We start from the raw sequence: 19,080 nt of genomic DNA, 5'->3' as shown, positions 1-19,080 counted from the left end.
GGTCAAATAAAAATACAAACAGTAAAGAAATAAATTATTTATGCGATCAATATTTGGTACGTTTTTTTTTTATCACGTGAAAGAATTCAACACCGTTCTCATTCTTTAGTGAGCAAAAACTACCGATCTCGCTAGTTTTTACATTTGTTTATTCAATACCTGATGGCGACATGCATTAGATTAACTTAATCGCTTTATCTAGCTATTGTTTTATCTATACGTATATCTGTTCTCGAACGATAAGTTACAACAATTGTTTAATGAATTTTTTACGTACGTGCTTATTCGCGTATTTTGATTTCGAAACCTCGAAGCGGTTTCAATAATTTTAGTTATACGAAATTACATAAATTTGAGGAATTACAATTTACATAGAGCAGCTACTTTTATCAAGATTTGAACAGTTAAGTCTTTTATTAGAATAGTACGATTACTTTGAATGGAATTTTTATTACTCTAACCCCTTCTCCATTGTCTCGTACAAAATACTAGAGTTTGATCAAATGTTAAGTTTAAATGCACGTGACTCCCATTAATTACTCCTAGGATTTTGATATGTTCTTTCGTATATTTGAAATCTCGATTTCTCCAACTTCTGCTCTTAACCGCAATTTCCACGCCTATATATTTTATTCGATTTCTGTTCATAGCAAAAATATTTAGTCCAATCGATCTGGTCGCTTAATCTAATTCTCATTATATGTATATAAAAGCAGATTGTTTAATAAATAATACAAACATTATTTCAACGCATATTCAACGTTTTCTTCAGAACTATATATACACACATAACAAATCTAGGTTTACTCCTTCGTCTACGAAATCTCTTATTTTTATTAGGAGTGTCATTCTTGTTCTATTTTAGTAACAAAAAGGAAACACTCGTTTTGCATTATTCCATAAGATTTGCGCTATAAATTATTTGTTATATAAAGTCTATCTTAGGTAATATAAAGAAAATAATACAGTTTAAAGGAAGTTGCGTATTCAAGTAAATCGTTTTTTTTTTCTCTTTTCCATGGTGCGTGTATTTGTGATGTATGTATGTGTGTGTGTGTGTGTGTGTGCGCGTGCGTGTAGTTTTTTCATATTTGGCAGTCACAATACAAACCACATTTGATTTGTAATATGTGCCCCACATAATATACATTTGAAAGAAGACGAATATGTATTTCAGGAAGTTGCACCAAAAGTACGTGTCCGTTTATAATTATTTCTCTTTTTTAAATGCAACAATAGTCGTAATGCATTCGAATATTGTATAATTTTGTTATCTCCTCGAGTCACGTTCTCGTACATTAGCTTCATCTATAACAAGTCTTTGTTAAAACATTTTTCGCTACTTTCTCTTTATTATAGTTAACAAACAGTTATAGCTTCCCTCTTCTTGATTACGCTCGTGTTACACGTTGATAAAAGATCGAGACAGCCGAACGGATCCTGCAATGTACGATTTCATCGGTCAAACCAATCTTTATAGATTATTTTACGTTAGACAATACCGTGTAATAGAATATAACAAAATACGATAACTAATAATTAACATGTTCGTTTCTTTTTTTTTCTGGTGTGACTAGGATTTCTCCATAGCGGCGTAACTCTATATCTTGTGCCTCGTTACACTTTTCATAGACAATTTCTCAGTTTTGCGTTTCGCATCCGCAACCTCGACACCTATATCACACACGCGAAAATATACAGTTCTTACTACATCGTTAATTATACCTTACACATACTTTAGTAGGATATCTAAAAATCGTTTCGTGCGTCTTATTAGCCGAACGAATTAATTGTTCTATTCGACAATGAAAAATTATCGTAATACGTAACAATTGTATGATTCACTCAATAAAGTGTTCCACTCAAACCCGGCCACCTAAACATCTCCACCAATTGTGGCGATACAACAAACATTTTCTATGCAATTTAAATATTGTAAAGACACCAATATATCGAAAAGAATATTTTTTTTCAATATCATATTTCCAAGTGATATTTTTTTCCACAAATGGAAGGGATATTTGGGTGGCTTTGTGAAATACCTTGTATATTATGGAGAAGTCGACGAATGATAGAATTCGTACAATAAATTAATATAAAAAGAAAAGTATAAAGTTAAAAAGACGACATCGAAAGTTGTCGTGCTTCTAATTATATCGAGTTGTTTAATGGACTTCGAAAGCACTCTGGGGCAGAGCTATGCTAATTCAGTTATATCGTATTTCAATTACGCAATTTAATTACAATGTAACTGAAATACAATCTAATTAAAATACATTGTAATTGAATCGAATGAAAGATCTAAATTATGAATTACAATATAATTGAATTACGATGTAATTCGATCATTTCATAATTACAATTCCTGGAGTAATTCAATTGTAATTCCGCGCGACTCTGCACTGGGGACATTATAGTTTACATCGGTTCGGGACACCTTGCTTTGGCTTTATAAGCGACTAGATACAAAGCCGTAATTTAGATTATCCCTAAAGTGATTTCTGTGCCAATAAACGTAATTGCTTAGAATGATATTGAAATTGGAAGATTCTTGTAGCAAAAGCGTCGTACACCGATAAGTTTAAGTGTAACTTGTATACTTTTGTAAAGATCGATTTCCCGTTTTGCGTACTATACTTCAATCTTAAAAAAAAAAAAAAAAAAAAAAACAGGTATGCAAGACAATTATGATCTCTTAATGCAATAAATCTTACAATCGATGAGAGTTTGATTGTTAATGTCAACCTGTTCAGCAGCACGCGTGATACATTACGTATATGTCTCTGAAGATGTTAAGTATAGTTTCTACAAATGAAAATTGTTTCGATGTATTTTTTATATATAATTCATTATCAAAATTATTGCAGTTTCACAGAGTATTAGAGCTGGAAAGAAATCTAATGATATTTGTAATACTTTTATTTTTTTTTTTTTTTTCATTTCTATTACGACCGATAGAACTATTCCAATTAATTTGGAAACCTGTATACGTTTACGTTAGTTCTATCGTGAAAAGTGCTCTCTGCACCAACATCATTGCTAACTTAACATTACGCATACTTTGAGTCGCACGTACTGGGCAGGGCAAACTAGGGCAAAAGGTTTTATAAGCATTGCAATATAAAGGAATCGTGCTAAATTTTAAACTAATCGTTACAATTCAACCGTAAATTTACATAAAATTTACAATACTATTTTAATCGTAGCGTACGAGAAAACTACTCTTATTAAAATGTCTTATGAAAACAAATTTGTAGAAAAACTTGATTTGTTGAAAAAGGTGAGTATAATCTATAAAAGGGTTAATTTGGAGTGGAAAACCTATATTATGTTTCATAGCGTCGCGTTTACTTTAAAGAATCCGCTATCCTCGATATCTGTACACAATAATTTTTCCAAGACGATACTAAAACTTTCGTTCTGCCCTTACCTGCCCTATCCACATGATTGTGCCTTACTTTCTGATAACATATTTAACTGATTCCATTTTTTGGAACATTTATATATGATTTTCATTCTTCTTTGGATATCAAATTCAAAATTGTTACATTATACATTTACAGTAGCTAATCTGTTTAAATGTTTATCAATAGCAGATTTATCACAGTGGTATATTATTGTATTCCTCGGGTTGTATATTTCATCTGAAATAGTATTTTATATTTTCATCAATATGATGACATTGGTTTCTCACATATTGTGTTGTTCCCTAAACTATACATAATACGAAGTTTTTACACTTTAATACTAACTGACCTGAGTTAATCGTCCCACTCATCATCATCACTGGTTTCACTAGTCGATTCATCACTTTCACTATGGATTGCACTCGATCGCTCAGCAAGAGCCCTCGACAAAGCACTAGCTAATCCTCCTTGAAATATCGGAGGCGTCTTAGGTTTTACTTCGTTCACAACAGGCCTTAATTCAACTCCTTGACGAATTTGTTCCAATAAAGCATTTCTAGAATCCCCTGGAACGGGGACCTCTTTTTGTTTTATTTCGGATTTATCGACTTTCTGCAACACAAATTTCAGTTTCATTTATTTAGTTCGACGATGATTATTAAATCTCGTAATCCATTGACGCTGAACGTTTATAAGCAATTACCGGAAGCAATTAACCCAACTGGCAGCGTATATATACGCACATTCAATGTTACGTTTCTAATAAATTTTAAAACATTTCTACTTAAATTCAATAAATAAAAATTTGCTAATGAGGATATATAATTTTTTTATTTTTTTCGTACATTACAAATGAGTCAACTAATCGATTGTTCACGGTCAAAGGATTAACGACAAATAAAATAAAATCAAACGAATAAAAATATTCGATTTCAATACTAACTCTAAGTGTAGTGCCACTTCTGATGGATTCCATGAGCATCGAATGAGGATCAGCATTTTCTTCGTTATTATTATTACTAGTATTATTATTATTATTATTCTTAGCACTTGTGTTGAAAGTGCCTTCATCTGTGTTAACTAAATTAGGCAATGGTGGTGGAGGTGGAACAGGTGCGATTGAATTGGTCCTGGATGGTGGAGCTAGAGCTGGTGGAGGTGGCGGCGGGGGTGGTGGAAGTGATGGTACAGCGGTTAAAGAAGGTGGAGGCGGTCGTGATGGTAATGTTCTATGCACCGGTGGCGCATTAGCTGGTGCGCTCGGTGGTGTTGAAGGCGCATTAAATCGATTTGGAGGTAGTGGCGGAGCGCTTCTCGTTTGATGCTATAAAAAAATTCCTTTGTTAAAGTTATTTATCTTTTATAGAGAGTTGTACAGTAATACAGGGTTAACTTTATGGGGAACGAATCGTGGAGAATTAACCGTGCATTACTGTATACGTTTCGTATAACTATCGTAAAAAAATGTACGAACAGGTATTGTTCGCGCAGGAACCGGAGGAGGATATTCCTGTCGTTGAGGTGCTACCGGTAGAGGTTGTTGCTGCGGTTGTTGCTGTGTGCTAGGTTTCGAAGTAGAAATGGAAATATCTTCTCGAATAGCGTTCATGCCACCGTTCTTTTCGATAAATTCATAAATAAAATTACGCGTGTCCTGATTCTTGAATTGGTATTCCGATACGCCCACTTTATCCAGAAATATTTTCAAGTGCGGATCATCCGGTTCAAATTCCAATCCCTTGGATTCAATATATCTCAAATGCGATAAATGTCTAAAAATGTTAAGAACAAAAATACATTTATCAACGATAACTGGAACGATATTGTTTATCGATATGCTTCAGATAAATTTCGAACCTAAAATTTGATGGAGGACCTATATCATCTTTTGTTAATTTTCGTTTAGCCTTGTCGCGCTTTTTCTTTTTAGTTTTGTACATAGAACTGCTTGAAGCACTTCTATTAACGCCAACTGTAGTCGGTGTTCCGTTTAATAAATTAGAGGTTGAACCTGTACTAAATGCAATCGGCGATGTGTTGCTCTGATTCCCCCATGGTAATGTTGCACCATGTTGGGATTCTATTTCCACTTTCGTCCGTTTCTGTTGTCTTCTTTGACGTTTGGCGTTCAGTTTACCAAGAAGAATATTTCTGAAAACAAGCAACGGATAGTTTATTTCTCTACATCCTATATTTCTATGTACGTGTTAGTTTGTACAGTAAGCCCGTTCGCGTCGACGATGTTACTTTAACACACTATCGGCGGGATGGGTATTAATACCTTTTCCACAGACTGCCGATAGTGTGTTAATAGTACATAAGTCGTAGCATGCTGGAACAAAATAGTAAACGTGTCCAAGAGAATTAAGAAGTTAAGGCAAAGAATTAAGAATCACGAAATCTATAATACTTTAATTGTTACTTTTGTTTCAAGGTTTAGTATGGCCTACCTTAGCGTAACAGCATCTGTTTCACTCGCAAAATTAAAAGCAGCCATACAATCTTCAGCCTCGAATGTATGGAAGTACGTTAACGGTGCTTTATAATCCATTGCATTATAAACTTCATGTTCCCATAACATTGCCTTCCTTTGTAGGCAATACAAACGAAGAAAGAAACTACGTTTAGGATTATCCCTTATCAACGTTATAATACCTGTAGTTTTCTTTATCCATTCTTTGTGCAAGGGTGATTCAGTCAAATATAATTGAATAATTCCTGCTGCTAAACACTGCAAGAAACATTAAATATAACAAATTATTACTAAATTCCTTTACATTCAATGTTCCAATAATGACTATTCTATTAATATTTATTGAAAAAGTACAAATAATTGATAAAATATATATAGGTGCCATAGAATGCTGATCTACAAATAAATTAAGTTGTACGATACAGAAATGTGTCCAAGAAAATATAGCACGATTGCTTGGTGGAAAATTCCTGCATAGTTATGAATTCCCTGATGTCATTCGATTCATTCATGACTAATACGTAACTTTCAAGAATATAAACCTACTCTTACAATGTAATTCTATACATAAGGAATCATAAATAACAGTAATTTTATATAATAAGTGTACATAAATTACAAAACATAATAATTTGATATAGTTTATATTTTATATTGCGCGGTTGATGATACTTTGAAATATTTGTTGGTTCCTAAAAATATGAAGGAAAACTACAGTTAGATCTGAGAAGAGAGACAAAGATTGTCCACTTAAAAATCTTTGAGCGCACTATGTCATTAACAACCCTAAATAAAATTACTAATTCGACGAATTTAATAATGCAAATCCATTTTTACGATAATAAATATGTCGTTGGAAAAGTTTTCTTAACAACGTGTAACTAGCGTGTAAATATTGTATTAATTGTAAATGAAATAAGTTCGGTCGCGACGTTCATAATGCCAAAGGTATTCAGAAATAACGTCAAGACCGAGATGACAGTACATGTTCGTCTATATCCGTCGATCGACAAAATTTAGGTCAAAATCGGTACGTTGAAATGACAGTTTTAATAATCGCGGATAAAAATGTGTCGTGTGATTGATTCGTTACCTGGCACCGATTCCCTATTAATTGGAAAACCTGCTCGTTTTCTTCCGGTTTCAAAAGTGTTGAGCCTCTGTGTTTGTCCATGGTGCCCGACTTCATTTTTAAACAAGGTTAGGTTCTCGCACTGATCGCACCGTGATATTTCTCGCTACACTCTCTCTCAATCAATAAATTCTCTTTCATTATTTAACATCAACATGTCCGGTTTTTGTGCATTTTTACATGTCGAATATACAAATCGACCGTGAAATCCACAGGATAAAACGGACCAAACACCACCCACCAAAGCTATCTCCGATACTATCCTCACAGGAAACTCTACCAGTCGGTGATGACATTTTCATCTATCCGGTTCAATGTTCCGCGTTTCCTCATTCGATATCTCCTCGCTTTTAAGGGAGTATTCTCATTGGTAAACGAAAAGAATACTTTTCGGGAATATTTTGCGAGGAAAATATAAGCACGAATAATTTTAGATTTAAATGTAAGGTTGTGGAACATATTTCCTATCCTCTGGCATTTTTTACAATCTGCTTGTAAGGCCTACCGAAATAGAATCTGCGAAACAAAGATCTCCCCTTGGCTTCACGAAAAAAAAACAAATTCTTATTTGTTAAGAGTATACTGACTATTGGGATTAGAATAAATATTGTAGGTTGAAAATACTTAAAACAGCGTACTTCTAGATACATGACACCAGTGCAAATGTTCTAAATACGCGTACATTTGTGTGCAGGGATACGAGTACATTTGAATTTTAGGCGCGTCTTGTTTATCCTTCGTTGTCGCTATAATCACAAACTGCAAATGGCCACGGGTGCAATTCACGTAGTCTCAGAAATGCGATATCAAGCAGAATCTTATTTTACATGCAAAATAGCGTTGTCAATGATGATAGCGCAACAGTGATTATCATTACGCGTGTATATTATTGATAGTAGAGTTATTCGCGATTTTCTTAAGGTCGCGTAATTGAGTTTTCCGCGGGAAAATAATGTCCGGATACCGAAGAGTGAATTACTACGAACTGTGCAGATTGTGTACCAGCAGCGAGGGTAATAAAATGAACATTTTTCGAGAAGAAGGTCGTAGACGGCAACTTCAAACAAAGATTCAAACGTGTTTACCTATACAGGTGAGGGTTTTTCAGGAAACGAGTTTTCGAATGCCAAATAGGCTATCTGCTGTGGATGGTTTCCTGTATCAATAAGCCTTGATTCGTTGCGTGGTTTCATTTATTCAGACAATTGCTTTGATACGAAAACTAGTGTGTAAAATTTCATTAATACTTCAAGGTTTTGGAAGAGGATTCGTTACCAAAAATCGTTTGCCATGAATGTATAAAGAAATTGGAAAATTTTATTGAATTTAGAGAAACTGTTGTAAGTGCAGAGGGTATGCTAGAATCATATTTCACGTCTTTACGATTCTCGGAAGATTTTTTAAAAGAGGGTAAGGTTTATGTAAAAAGCACAGAAAAGGATAGACCCACGACACCTGAAACTGAAGCATTAAAGTCGATAGAAAAAGCATCGCCTTCTACCGGAAATCAAATAATTACCAACGAACAACATGTACAGCATCAACAGCCTGTTGTTGTTAGTAACATAAATGCTTCTAATATACAAATTATTAGCGGAGTTCAAGCAAGAGTCCAACAATACAAATGTGCCATGCAGGTTTGTTAAAAAAGGAAATTTTAATACTAAACATGAATCTTTTTACATTGTTAAATTTTCATATCTATTATTCAAAGTTTAATTATTCATGTATTGTTTTTATTTCAGTTATTAATATACGAGGCATAATATTGCAAATAGAAGTATTGTTATTATTTTCATATAATAAGTTCTTATTACATTTAGTATTATAGGAACAAAGAGTGTTCGCCGTGTAATTATTAATAATTATGTATTTTAGGTGCAACCGGGTGGTATGGCAGCTGCTGTTGTGGAAGCGACAGCTGAAACACACTATAGTTATCAGCAACAAACTTCGCAGCAATTATCGCCTCAATCAAATGAAGCACAAAATCAAATTAACGAACAACAGAGCCCGACATCCCAAATTCAGCAACAAGTGCAAAATCAAATACAGAATCACGGTCAAATAAATCAACAAATACAGTCGCAAAGACAAATCTCACAACAGATGAACCAGACGGCTCAGATTTCTCAGCAGCAAAATCAAACTCAAGTTGGTCAACAACAACAACAACAGCAGCAGCAGCAGCAACAACAACAACAAAATCAGTCGCAAATAACACAACAGATTGAACAGTTACAAAGACAGCAAAGAGAGTTTGAGAAACAGCATAGACAGCTTCAACAAATTGAAAAGCAACAAGTTCAAATCACTACACAACAGGAATTTCCTATTAAACAGGAAGAAATCATCTTGAAAACAGAACCTGACTCTATGCAAAATCAGCAAATTGTTCAAAAGGTACAACCAGAGGTACAAAAAGATGAAACTGCGCTGCAAAATGTACCAAATTTCACCGCCGTGCACGCTGCGCCAGAAGTATTCTTAAATTTGGGATTCAAAGATGCTCCATTGGTTACGCAAACTATACGGGAAGACACAAAAGAATTCAAAGATTATGGGAAAACAGACGATGCGATCTCTCGTAATTCCATCGGACAGATCTCAGAGTTTCTGAAAATCAAATCGACGCCCGAACCAACATCTTTAATAACCGTGAATCCTCAAGTAATTTCGCAAACCAGAGATACTACTTGCAAAGATTGTGGTAAAACTTTCTCCTCCTTAACTCTTCTGAACAGTCATAACTGCTCCAATGCATCGTTCAATTCAAGGTCTAGTTTACTTCAAACTCTTTTAACCGACACCTCTGACGGTGGAAACAAAGAAGATCCTTTACAAATTAATAATAATTCTTTTAGTTGTGATGTGTGTGGTAAGCCGTTCAAACGAAGAGAGCACCTATACCAGCATCGAAAGTTACATACCGGTGAACGTCCATTTGTGTGTACCACGTGTTCGAAAGCATTCAGCCGCAAAGAGCATTTGGTTAGGCATTTGGTATCTCATACAGGTGAAAAGATGCACGAGTGTGAAGTGTGCGGTAAGAGCTTCTCCCGGAAAGACAATCTCCATAAGCATCGTAAAACGCACGGTGTGTCTGGCCCATACATTTGTGAAACGTGTGGAAAATCATTTGTGGTAAAACATTATTATTTAATGCATTTGACGACGCACGCGTCAACTACCGGGGATGGTGTAAATTGCCAAGATCCTTTACCGTACAAATGCGATCTTTGTCATAAGGCTTTCTCTGTTAAACAATATCTTACCACTCATAAACTTAGGCATAGATCAAAGAATAGTAATAATTCTGGGCAAAATACTGTAAATGGTCATCAGTCGCAACAATCTAATACGTCGAATGATACGAGCATAGTAGGAAATAATGTTGCTAATTCTGGAAACCTAGGTAATAATAACGGACAGTCTGATAATGGATCGACGGTCGAGATGCAAACTGTTATTGACAAAGCCGAAGAACCAAATGGTTCGTTCAATAACCAGTACCATAGTAATATACAAGAGTTTCAATGAGATAAGGGGAAGCGTGTCTATTATGTTCTCTTGCCGAACGGTAACAATCACAAGATTGTTGTTGTGTAGGCAAGAGAAACTTTTACGACGCGCCAGAATATTTTTTTAAGTAAACTTGCCATTATTCGAGAACAAAAGTTTTTTCTACTTTAATACAGTCCAAAAATGAATTTAAACATTATTATTTTTACCGTTCGTTATTTTCTTGGTCAAAAAGTAATTAACAGTGGCTTAAAAGCTTAATTGTGAGGTATATTGTGTATATATTTTGCCAGTAAAGTATTACATGTATGAAATGCATGCTATGGTTTATATACGAATGCACACTTATTTAACATTGAAAAGAAAATATGTGCTGCAAAATTTAAACGTACATAGGTAGTCATGAGGTTGTTCCAATACCTGATTAGATTTATATGTCAAGCTACATCAGCTTCGAACATAAAAACGTCAAATCGGTATAATCAGAATACTATATACAAAACATTTATATGTTCTTTTAGTTGCTTTTACTATTAGAATTAGATTAATATGCTAAGCAGAGATTATGTTTCTTACAAATTTCGTCTGATATAAAAGATATTTATTATATATTTTCATTGATAATTATTGAAACAGGGGAATAACCATTCCAGGAAAATAATTAATGATATAATCTTGAATTAGAACTTGAGTTATAAACGATAAAATTTGGTGCGAGCAAAATTAATTTTATGTTAGTTTTGTGCAATATTTCTATACGTTAGATATGTAATTGGTTATCGAGATTAACGAAGTACTTTTCACGTACGAAGTACATTTTTTAACCAGTGATTGTAACAATCTATGACCATTTTACAAAGTATTTAAGAATTACATGGTTTGTATGTAAACTTAAAATACAAAACAAAATCTAAGACCAAAGAAATTTATATTATGTATAAATTGGGTGAATAATATTGAAGTAGAGATATAAATATTAAGGTACGATCAGGCAGGGCCTAGCCTGATTAACTCCATTATAATTAAAACATTGGTTAAGCGTGTATACAACATATATTACATAGTACTTTATGATATGTACAATGAGTCGTTTTCTGACATATGAGAGTGTGCCATACAGTGAACTTTGGGGAATAAGTGTATGTGAAATTACTATAATTATCTAAAATTTCCTTACATTTATAGCATATATTGACCAAACTGAAGAAAAGTTGAAAGAATTTCTATTTGTTGGGCCACGTTTAATTTAATTACATCTGTATGTAATTAGAATATATTACTAATTTAATTATTCTTTTTTTTTTTTTTCATTCAACTTTTTCATATAACAAGACTAAGAACAGGGGACAACTATATAACTACAACCAACTAAAAGTTCCCGGTGTATCGTATTAAAACATTGTCTATCTACTTATTAAATTTTGTACTTGTGCACACTAGATCTAGATATAAAAAATTCATAATGTACTCGAAAAATCACTATTGTTTGTTAAGGTATTTAGTTTGTGTACACCATTTTCACAATGTTCAGTGCTACGTGATAAATATTGATGACAGGTATAGGTCGCACAATTTATATGTTGTACGTTACAGTATGCAATAATATTAATTGTTTGCTGAAATAAATACAAAACTTTCATTCGAGTGTGAATGTAAATTTGTTATTGGATATACAATAACGAAGTTTTGTTCTCACAGAGTAAACGTCTTAAGGTATAAGAAAAGTTTCCATAGTACAAAAAATTTATTTTAATTACTGGTCAGACTTTATTTTATCATAAAGTCTTGTACATATACTGAAACAGAAGTAATGAATTTAAGACTGTGTTTCTATATCACCTAGCGCTAGGTGTACGTTGGAGGTACATAGATTTATAGTAATAACATTGTACATAACATGGTCCAGTGAGTAAGACAAAAAACTGTTAGTGCGCTGTTCCTAAGGAAATGGTATTTTCTGCGAAGCATGGGAATGCCTATACTCATATTGAAGTCTTGTAAAGTAGATATTAAATCCAAAGATACAGTGCTTTTATTACTTACATACTTTGTGCCTAATTGTAAAAATCATGGAAGACACATATTTTAAACATTTATGTATAGAATCATACAAGTATCTTACTTTTCAGTAGCCACTTGATACGTGTAACTCGCAGCAAAATGACATTAAGTAATTGCTCAGACACAATTATTTTCGTAATTTCTACTTTTAAGTTTCTTCCCTTACATTGTATATATTTCCCAACCAATGCTATATTTAAATATATTATAATAAATTAAAGAAACCTACGTTTCTTTTTATTTCATCTTCCTACGTTTAAGAAATGTCATTCTGAAGAAAAAAAAATATTAAAGGAAGAACGCCATTATTGCCAATTCAAATCGAAAGAATTTGCCGCGGAATATTCAACTTCAAGGAAGGACGCCATTACTGAATCGTCATTCGTCATTCGTACAGTGAACGTGTTTGGACGTGCTTCGACCGGTGTCGACTGATCGGCAGTGTGGCATATAATAAGATACGTATTATTAATATAACGATATCTAAACGTTTCTAATCTCTATTATTACTCTCCATTATTCTCTATCGGTGCCTTTATTTAATATTTTGACTACAAATTTAATCGGAATCGTGAAAATAGTTGATTCGGTTTCGCGCCTTTTCGTCGACATCTAACCAGCCTCAATTATCATTGTATTTCGAGTTTAATGCTTGTTTAATTGTGGTATAAGTGTATTTATTTAATGCATTGGATCGTAATTCACATTTTATTTTTATTGCAGCCTCGAATTCCGAGCCAACTTTAAGGAAGAACGCCATTATTGCCGATTCGAATCGAAGGAACGAATTTGGCGCGGAATATTGGACAAATCTACTCTGCGTGATGTATGTATTCAAATTTCTATATTCTTACTTTTTGACTTATCATTTGTTGCAAGTACGACGTACAATTTAATAAGTTATTGTACTTTGTTTTAAATTACGCATACAAGGAAAATACATAGACGAAAGAAGGTTTTGTATAAAATAAACAATTTATTTAGTAAAATAATAATACATTATTTATCATTTACATATTTCACCAATTTTGAATTAATGGAAGAACAAAAATAATAGAGGTAACGTTATACACTTAGGGAGTATATCGTGAACATGAATAGCAATGTTTTCATTGCACCTATGTTACAACTTACAACACGTGCAATCATGCTACAAATCACTATACCATAGTCTATTTGTACACAGATTGTCCTTTCGTAATGTCCTTCCTATCAAATTCAACGAATATTTTCAATAAACGATGTAGTACTGTAAAGGCATTGAAAGATTAACGATAAATTCATGCTATCGACGTGGTTTAATTCTGGATGCACGATTGACATTTAGCGTCTTTAGAAATTACTGTTTCACCTTGTTATAGTACTCCACAGATATCGGAAAGTATAAATAATAATTCCTATTCTGAATAAGTTACATAGTCGATACTAATTACACATAAGTTCTTTAAGTTTGCCAAAATAAATAGTCATTTCTATATTTCATCTTGGATACGATAATAGGCTCTTTCGTCATAAAACTGTTTTATAATCAACAGTTACAAGTATCATAGAAAAATAAAATACATATTATCGTTTCAAGCCAAGTAATTATATATATTGTATGTATAGTAGTTGATATTAAAGGATCAGTTCCTTTGCAACAAATGTATATACAACATTTTTGTTTGCATAATTTAAACTCCAATAGTAGAGAGTAGAAGGTATAGTGCATGCAACTGTAAATTATTTTATAATTTTTGTAACATCTGTTAAAATAAGTTAAACATCGATTCAACACTTTTAAGACAAAGTATTAATTGAGAAACATTAATATAGTATAAAATTAAAATTTCTTATTATAATATTCACGATCATCAAATCATTTCAATTATTTAAATATTAAGCATTTTCTCTTTCCACAAAAGCATTAAACTTAAACAATGGAATTACATATGTATCTTTACGATATTCATTTATAAAATTATGTTAAAGCATATAAACTGTATAGAACTCTAATATACTATTAATAGCATAATAGATTATTAACCGATCAATCTATTTTCAATACATACTACCAAATCATTAAATCCAGAGGTTTTCGTTGTAATTCAATAACAATTCTATGATCATTAATATCGATTTAAAGAGAAAGTAAACTGTTAAAAGTTTGCGATGAAAATAATTTGTGGATTTTACAGTTAGAATTGGTTGTGTACAGTGATATTGAATATTATGGTATGACACGACCTCTAATGTGAATTTTATGTTGCAAGTTGGTAATGGTGTGTAGAAAAGTAATGTCAATCATATGGCTAACCATATTTGCTATGAAAATACAAACTATAGTATATCATGGAGTTAAAAAATATGTGTTTTCAAACAAACACAATAGTTTGTTACGACGTCAAATGTTGATCGTATTACATGGTAAATCCCTTGCACAAAACGCAAAAGTGGCCTTTCGATAGACCCTCTGTCGACTTTACATTTTGAGTTCCTGCGTCATATAAGTATTAAAGTTGTATACATTTAATATATGTGTAGATAAATGTTTCCGATATGGTACATGAACAGTGAGCTAAGCACCAGAAAATTTTTTTAAATTATGTGTATTTGCAACTTACTCAAACTATGCGTGGTCCTCTTCTTTATTAATTTGTGCTGGTGTTGCTGGTGTTGGGTCATCATGAAATAACGGATTTTTTACTTCCATTTCACTGGTCTAAAAAAGACAATAATTACATGATGCATAGAAATTCCTTAGAATTAGTTCCACGAAATAAATAGGGAAGAAACTTACAGAAGCTAGCCCAGGGCATTCGTAAACAGTATAGTCTCCTTCCTCGTTTTCTTCTTCGCTTTCTGCTTCGGAAACAGAACCTGGATCTCTGGATGCAGAAACACGACTGCACAAATAATTATTTAAATGCTATTCTCTAAAAATTTTCAACGTAATATTTGTTTGCGTAGCTTGATGGGAAAATTTGTTGGAATGGTAGAAAACTTGAAACGTTCGATGCATTGATTTTAAAAAATTTTAGAGAGTTACTATTTCAACCGTATTATTTAACTTACTTTTCCATGGCAATAATTTGCTGCTTCTGATGTTGAAAGTGATACATTTGAGCAGACTGAGCAAGTCTTTGGTCTCCCGAGGGTGATATCTCCTTATTTGGACCTGTCACGCCGTAAGCTGGATATTCTATGTCAGCAGCTGCTTTAGCACCACGTTTCAGTCTACAAAATCCATTTCATTTGCTAGAGTACAGTGCCTCCATGAAAGAAGTATCATTACATTATCATAATGTTATATCGCACATTATTTTGTTCCGTTTGTCAGTATAATTTTGATCAATATACGCAATTATTTTTATAATATTACCTGCACCATGTTAAAGTGATCAATACAAGGGCAAACATTGCCGCTGCACTGCAGCCAGCAACAATAGCTGAAAGTAAAACAGAAACTCATTTTACTGACGTTATTCGCGCATGCTTGAAACAATTCAAATAAACATTCTTACCGATAAAGTAAATGTCATTGTTTAGATCATGATTCATGGGTACAACTAGGGGGTTGTATCCTGTACGTCGTTCTAACTCCGGTAGCACAATCACAGACATGTCGTTTAATTTGGGTTCCGCGTTCCTTATATTCTCCTCGTGCATCGTATGCAATTTGTCTATTATCGCATCCTTACGATCCCAATTCGTCTCGTTTTCTGTTAGTTTCTCCAAATTCGAGTCGTCGCTTGTATCTATCGATAAAGAAAAATTTCTTAACAGTCTGGTAATACGTAGACCAACTTCTGGTTAAAAAAAATAATCGAAAGGCTCACTCGAAAAAAAGGGGGCGTCTTGATAGTATCTGGGATCGTTGGGTTTCACCGCAAACGGGCGTCTCTCGTTCAAATTCGAGTCGTCGAACTTGAAAGTGAACTCGGGAACGGTCACGCGTGGTTCCTGCAGCTTCCTGTCGATTCCGTTTACCGATCCGCCATAACCCCTATGGAGCCCCAAAATCGGTTCTTCTTTCATTCCTTTCTCGAAGTCTATCGGCCCCTCGTAGGATGGATGATCGAACGGCGCGTTACGACCGTATACGTAACCGTTGTTCTGATAATTTGCATCCTCGCGGTTCGTTTCACGAGGCACGTAAGGCAACTTGAAGCCGGGATAATCTACGGAATCGTCAAACGGGTTCAATTCATAGAACGGAAAGTAATGGTCTCTTTCGCGCGGCGTCTCGTTGATCGGCTCGTTGTATTCCGTTTGCCGATCATTCCACTCTTTCAGCTTCTCCTTCCTGAGAATATCGGCCAAATTCGCTTTGTCGGTCAAAGTTTTCAATAGGTCCCGTTCTTTCTCTCGGTCCAGTTGCAATTGGTGTTTCTTATGAGCTTCGTTCGCCAAAAACGGCGAGAGACGGAACTGATGGCCCTGCTCGAGGTATTTGATCAGTTGCCTTAGCACTATATTCTCCGAAGTATCGGGGGCTTCATCTGAAAGGAGTTTTATTTTATTCGTCGTCGAATCATGGACGTAAAGCAATAATACTGTACACGATTTTTCGAACACTTTGAGTTCGAAAATAATTGGCTAGCTTCGTCTGACTTGAACACTTTGGTAAACTTAGCGATTCGTGAGTGACGTTAGGATTTACAATGAATGCGCTCGGTAAATGTTAGCTTAGCTGAAAACTTGACTTGGCCGCAAATAGTATGAGCGGTTATAAGAATATTGAAATTTAATTTGTGAGGCGTTAATGTACTTATTTTATATATTCTCATTACTGTTATCTAAAGAGTTTACTTCCAGAAATAATTTAAAATTTGTGAGCTATCTTTAATTATGTTTAACTGTTTCGATAACTTGTTGCTGACTGTTTTGCATTATTTCAGCTATCGCGAGAAGGGTTCACTTTGTACAGGATTCACCGGATAACAGTTAATTGAAACCGGCGATCCTATTTTACGATTGATTAGTCGTCCGTGCAATATCAGCCCCGTAGAACAACAACGTTCAACCTTGGTACTGGGATATTGAGTATGCTCTCTGAATTCTTTAAGACCTCTTCAATCTCGGATAAAGAACGAACAAAATTTTGTAATTACAGAGTATGTTGGTCCGGGGAAAAAGCCACAAGATGCGGTTCACCCCTTTGTAACGAAAAAACACAGTGTTAACGAAGGAGGAAAAACTAAAGACTGGAAGCGGAACAGTACATTCGAGAATTATACAACACGTATTTTTTTATCATTCTACTTCCTGATGTTATCGTAATACGTAGCCCCGTGCGTGAATTTCCTGTGGTCAACACGCGTTTGCATGCGTTAAAACGATGAACAAACCACTGATTAAATGTATATTCTATTCTATTCGGAATCCACAAAAACACGGGATTGTAAAATAATGTTATTCGAATGAAATTTGATAGAGAGAGAACAAGTCGAAACGACCTATCCCTTTAACGAATCACAGAGCGAAGGAGAGTGCCCCTTTAATGTCCGACGTAATGCGAAATAAACAGAAATGATGTGTATCTAAATTTATTATATCCGGATGAATAAAGACAGAAGGATAATAATTGCATCTAAAAGCTGTGAATGTTAAGCGAGAGCAATGTAAAACATTTGAGTCGTAGCGATGATATCGATGACATAGAGAAAGGTTGAATTCCTCGAGCATAGTGACACAGATATATCCCAAAAAGTCCTGGGAGGGGACGAAAACAGAAATTAACGAAGCTGTATGTACAAACAGATGATCGCGAACGTATGGTCGAGAGAAAGAGAGAGAAACAGAGAGTGATAGTTATGCGGTTACGGTGAAGTGTCATTACCCCCGAAAATGCAATGTTTTCCAGCGAACGGGCAAACGGGAGTGTTATGCTCACCTTGGTAAAACTTGAGTTCACCGGTGGAGAGGGTGATGAGAATGCAACAGGGTAGCAGCAGCCATGTGCAGGTACAGAGAGACGGTGTCATCATCACCGTAACGACTGGCAGGTGTCGGCCAGGTGTAGTATCTACAGGTTTTTATCGTCCGCCCGTCCGTCGTGGTTCCATATGTAAGCACGTCATTTCATTGAGGGCAAACAGAGAGCTTGCGCGGTCAAGTTCCGTTGCAATCAATACCACCATTACCCTTTCCACCGACGATACACCGTCGTCGTCGGAACCGACGACTCTTTTGCCCTTTCGTGAACTCGTTTTGGCAACAATCTCTGCTCGAGGAACTCGCGACAAACACCACCTACATACATATACACCGGTACACGCGTAATTGATATCATAAAAACCCAAGGATGCTTATGGCGGATTCAAGATGCCAATCGATGATACGTACTTGGTACTCGTTGAATCAGCTATGGATGTTTCGTTGTTAGTAAACGTAACTTAAGGGATTAAACCATGCAAACGATTATGTACTCGTCCACCAAGAAAATATATAAAATTAACAATTTTTAATAAAGAGTACAGAGAAAACAAAAGGTTTTCCCCTGT

The 19,080-nt window shown here is 34.4% G+C and overlaps 3 protein-coding genes and 1 long non-coding RNA gene across 11 annotated transcripts; 2 read left to right on the top strand and 2 right to left on the bottom strand.

The window, feature by feature from the left end:
- Nucleotides 1–285: 285 nt before the first annotated feature.
- Nucleotides 286–7,268, bottom strand: LOC122395204 (neural Wiskott-Aldrich syndrome protein-like). 3 transcript variants are annotated; one of them, XR_006258961.1, is made up of 8 exons: nt 6,974–7,268; nt 5,858–6,138; nt 5,265–5,558; nt 4,882–5,179; nt 4,351–4,731; nt 3,757–4,019; nt 3,431–3,644; nt 288–1,674 (listed from the first exon to the last, which is right to left on the bottom strand). XR_006258961.1 is itself a non-coding variant. In XM_043392603.1 (7 exons), exons 1-6 carry the CDS (start codon nt 7,067–7,069, stop codon nt 3,762–3,764), a joined length of 1,608 nt encoding a protein of 535 aa, XP_043248538.1. In that variant the 5' UTR covers nt 7,070–7,268; the 3' UTR covers nt 286–3,644; nt 3,757–3,761. The 3 variants fall into 3 exon arrangements, 1 of the variants encoding a protein (XP_043248538.1); XR_006258962.1 differs by having other exon boundaries at nt 288–1,440; XM_043392603.1 differs by having other exon boundaries at nt 286–3,644.
- A 522-nt stretch (nt 7,269–7,790) lies between these two features.
- LOC122394937 (zinc finger protein 267-like) lies at nt 7,791–12,774 on the top strand. Of its 2 annotated transcripts, XM_043392130.1 has the most exons (4): nt 7,791–8,105; nt 8,266–8,649; nt 8,891–9,789; nt 9,877–12,774. In XM_043392130.1, the coding sequence occupies exons 1-4, from the start codon at nt 7,965–7,967 to the stop codon at nt 10,550–10,552; spliced, it is 2,100 nt and encodes a 699-aa protein (XP_043248065.1). In that variant the 5' UTR covers nt 7,791–7,964; the 3' UTR covers nt 10,553–12,774. The 2 variants fall into 2 exon arrangements, with proteins under 2 accessions (XP_043248065.1, XP_043248064.1); XM_043392129.1 differs by having other exon boundaries at nt 8,891–12,774.
- A 521-nt stretch (nt 12,775–13,295) lies between these two features.
- On the top strand, nt 13,296–18,050 carry LOC122394986. Of its 3 annotated transcripts, none has more exons than XR_006258951.1 (3): nt 13,296–13,421; nt 17,476–17,605; nt 17,691–18,050. It is a non-coding gene; the product is annotated as an uncharacterized LOC122394986 (long non-coding RNA). The 3 variants fall into 3 exon arrangements; XR_006258949.1 differs by having other exon boundaries at nt 17,476–17,620; XR_006258950.1 differs by lacking the exon at nt 13,296–13,421 and adding an exon at nt 13,460–13,550 and having other exon boundaries at nt 17,476–17,620.
- Nucleotides 14,670–19,004, bottom strand: LOC122394985. Of its 3 annotated transcripts, XM_043392227.1 has the most exons (8): nt 18,471–19,003; nt 16,414–17,076; nt 16,099–16,332; nt 15,957–16,023; nt 15,650–15,811; nt 15,375–15,480; nt 15,199–15,296; nt 14,670–15,071 (listed from the first exon to the last, which is right to left on the bottom strand). In XM_043392227.1, the coding sequence occupies exons 1-7, from the start codon at nt 18,562–18,564 to the stop codon at nt 15,204–15,206; spliced, it is 1,419 nt and encodes a 472-aa protein (XP_043248162.1). In that variant the 5' UTR covers nt 18,565–19,003; the 3' UTR covers nt 14,670–15,071; nt 15,199–15,203. The 3 variants fall into 3 exon arrangements, with proteins under 3 accessions (XP_043248162.1, XP_043248164.1, XP_043248161.1); XM_043392229.1 differs by having other exon boundaries at nt 14,670–15,296; nt 15,375–15,462; nt 18,471–19,004; XM_043392226.1 differs by having other exon boundaries at nt 14,670–15,296.
- Between the last annotated feature and the right edge of the window lie 76 nt (nt 19,005–19,080).

Source organism: Colletes gigas, unplaced genomic scaffold (assembly GCF_013123115.1).
Source record: "Colletes gigas isolate AHSC1104 unplaced genomic scaffold, ASM1312311v1 Colletes_gigas_Sc00005, whole genome shotgun sequence".
NCBI lineage: Eukaryota > Metazoa > Arthropoda > Insecta > Hymenoptera > Colletidae > Colletes > Colletes gigas.
Note: the sequence above shows the minus strand (reverse complement) of the source record. Positions and strands in the feature narration are given on the sequence as shown.

Bases quoted from the DNA above. Each gene is read 5' to 3' on its own strand.
- LOC122395204 (XM_043392603.1), bottom strand. From the start codon at position 7,069: ATGAAGTCGGGCACCATGGACAAACACAGAGGCTCAACACTTTTGAAA. The intron at 6,139-6,973 runs GTAACGAATCAA...TGTTTCTTGCAG, and splicing joins TAATAGGGAATCGGTGCCAG to TGTTTAGCAGCAGGAATTAT. The intron at 4,732-4,881 runs GTTCGTACATTT...ATTTTTTTATAG, and splicing joins TTCCTGCGCGAACAATACCT to CATCAAACGAGAAGCGCTCC.
- LOC122394937 (XM_043392129.1), top strand. From the start codon at position 7,965: ATGTCCGGATACCGAAGAGTGAATTACTACGAACTGTGCAGATTGTGT. The intron at 8,106-8,265 runs GTGAGGGTTTTT...TAATACTTCAAG, and splicing joins AAACGTGTTTACCTATACAG to GTTTTGGAAGAGGATTCGTT. The intron at 8,650-8,890 runs GTTTGTTAAAAA...TATGTATTTTAG, and splicing joins AATACAAATGTGCCATGCAG to GTGCAACCGGGTGGTATGGC.
- LOC122394985 (XM_043392226.1), bottom strand. From the start codon at position 18,564: ATGATGACACCGTCTCTCTGTACCTGCACATGGCTGCTGCTACCCTGT. The intron at 17,077-18,470 runs GTGAGCATAACA...AACTCCTTTCAG, and splicing joins TGAACTCAAGTTTTACCAAG to ATGAAGCCCCCGATACTTCG. The intron at 15,481-15,649 runs GTAAGTTAAATA...TTATTTGTGCAG, and splicing joins CAAATTATTGCCATGGAAAA to TCGTGTTTCTGCATCCAGAG.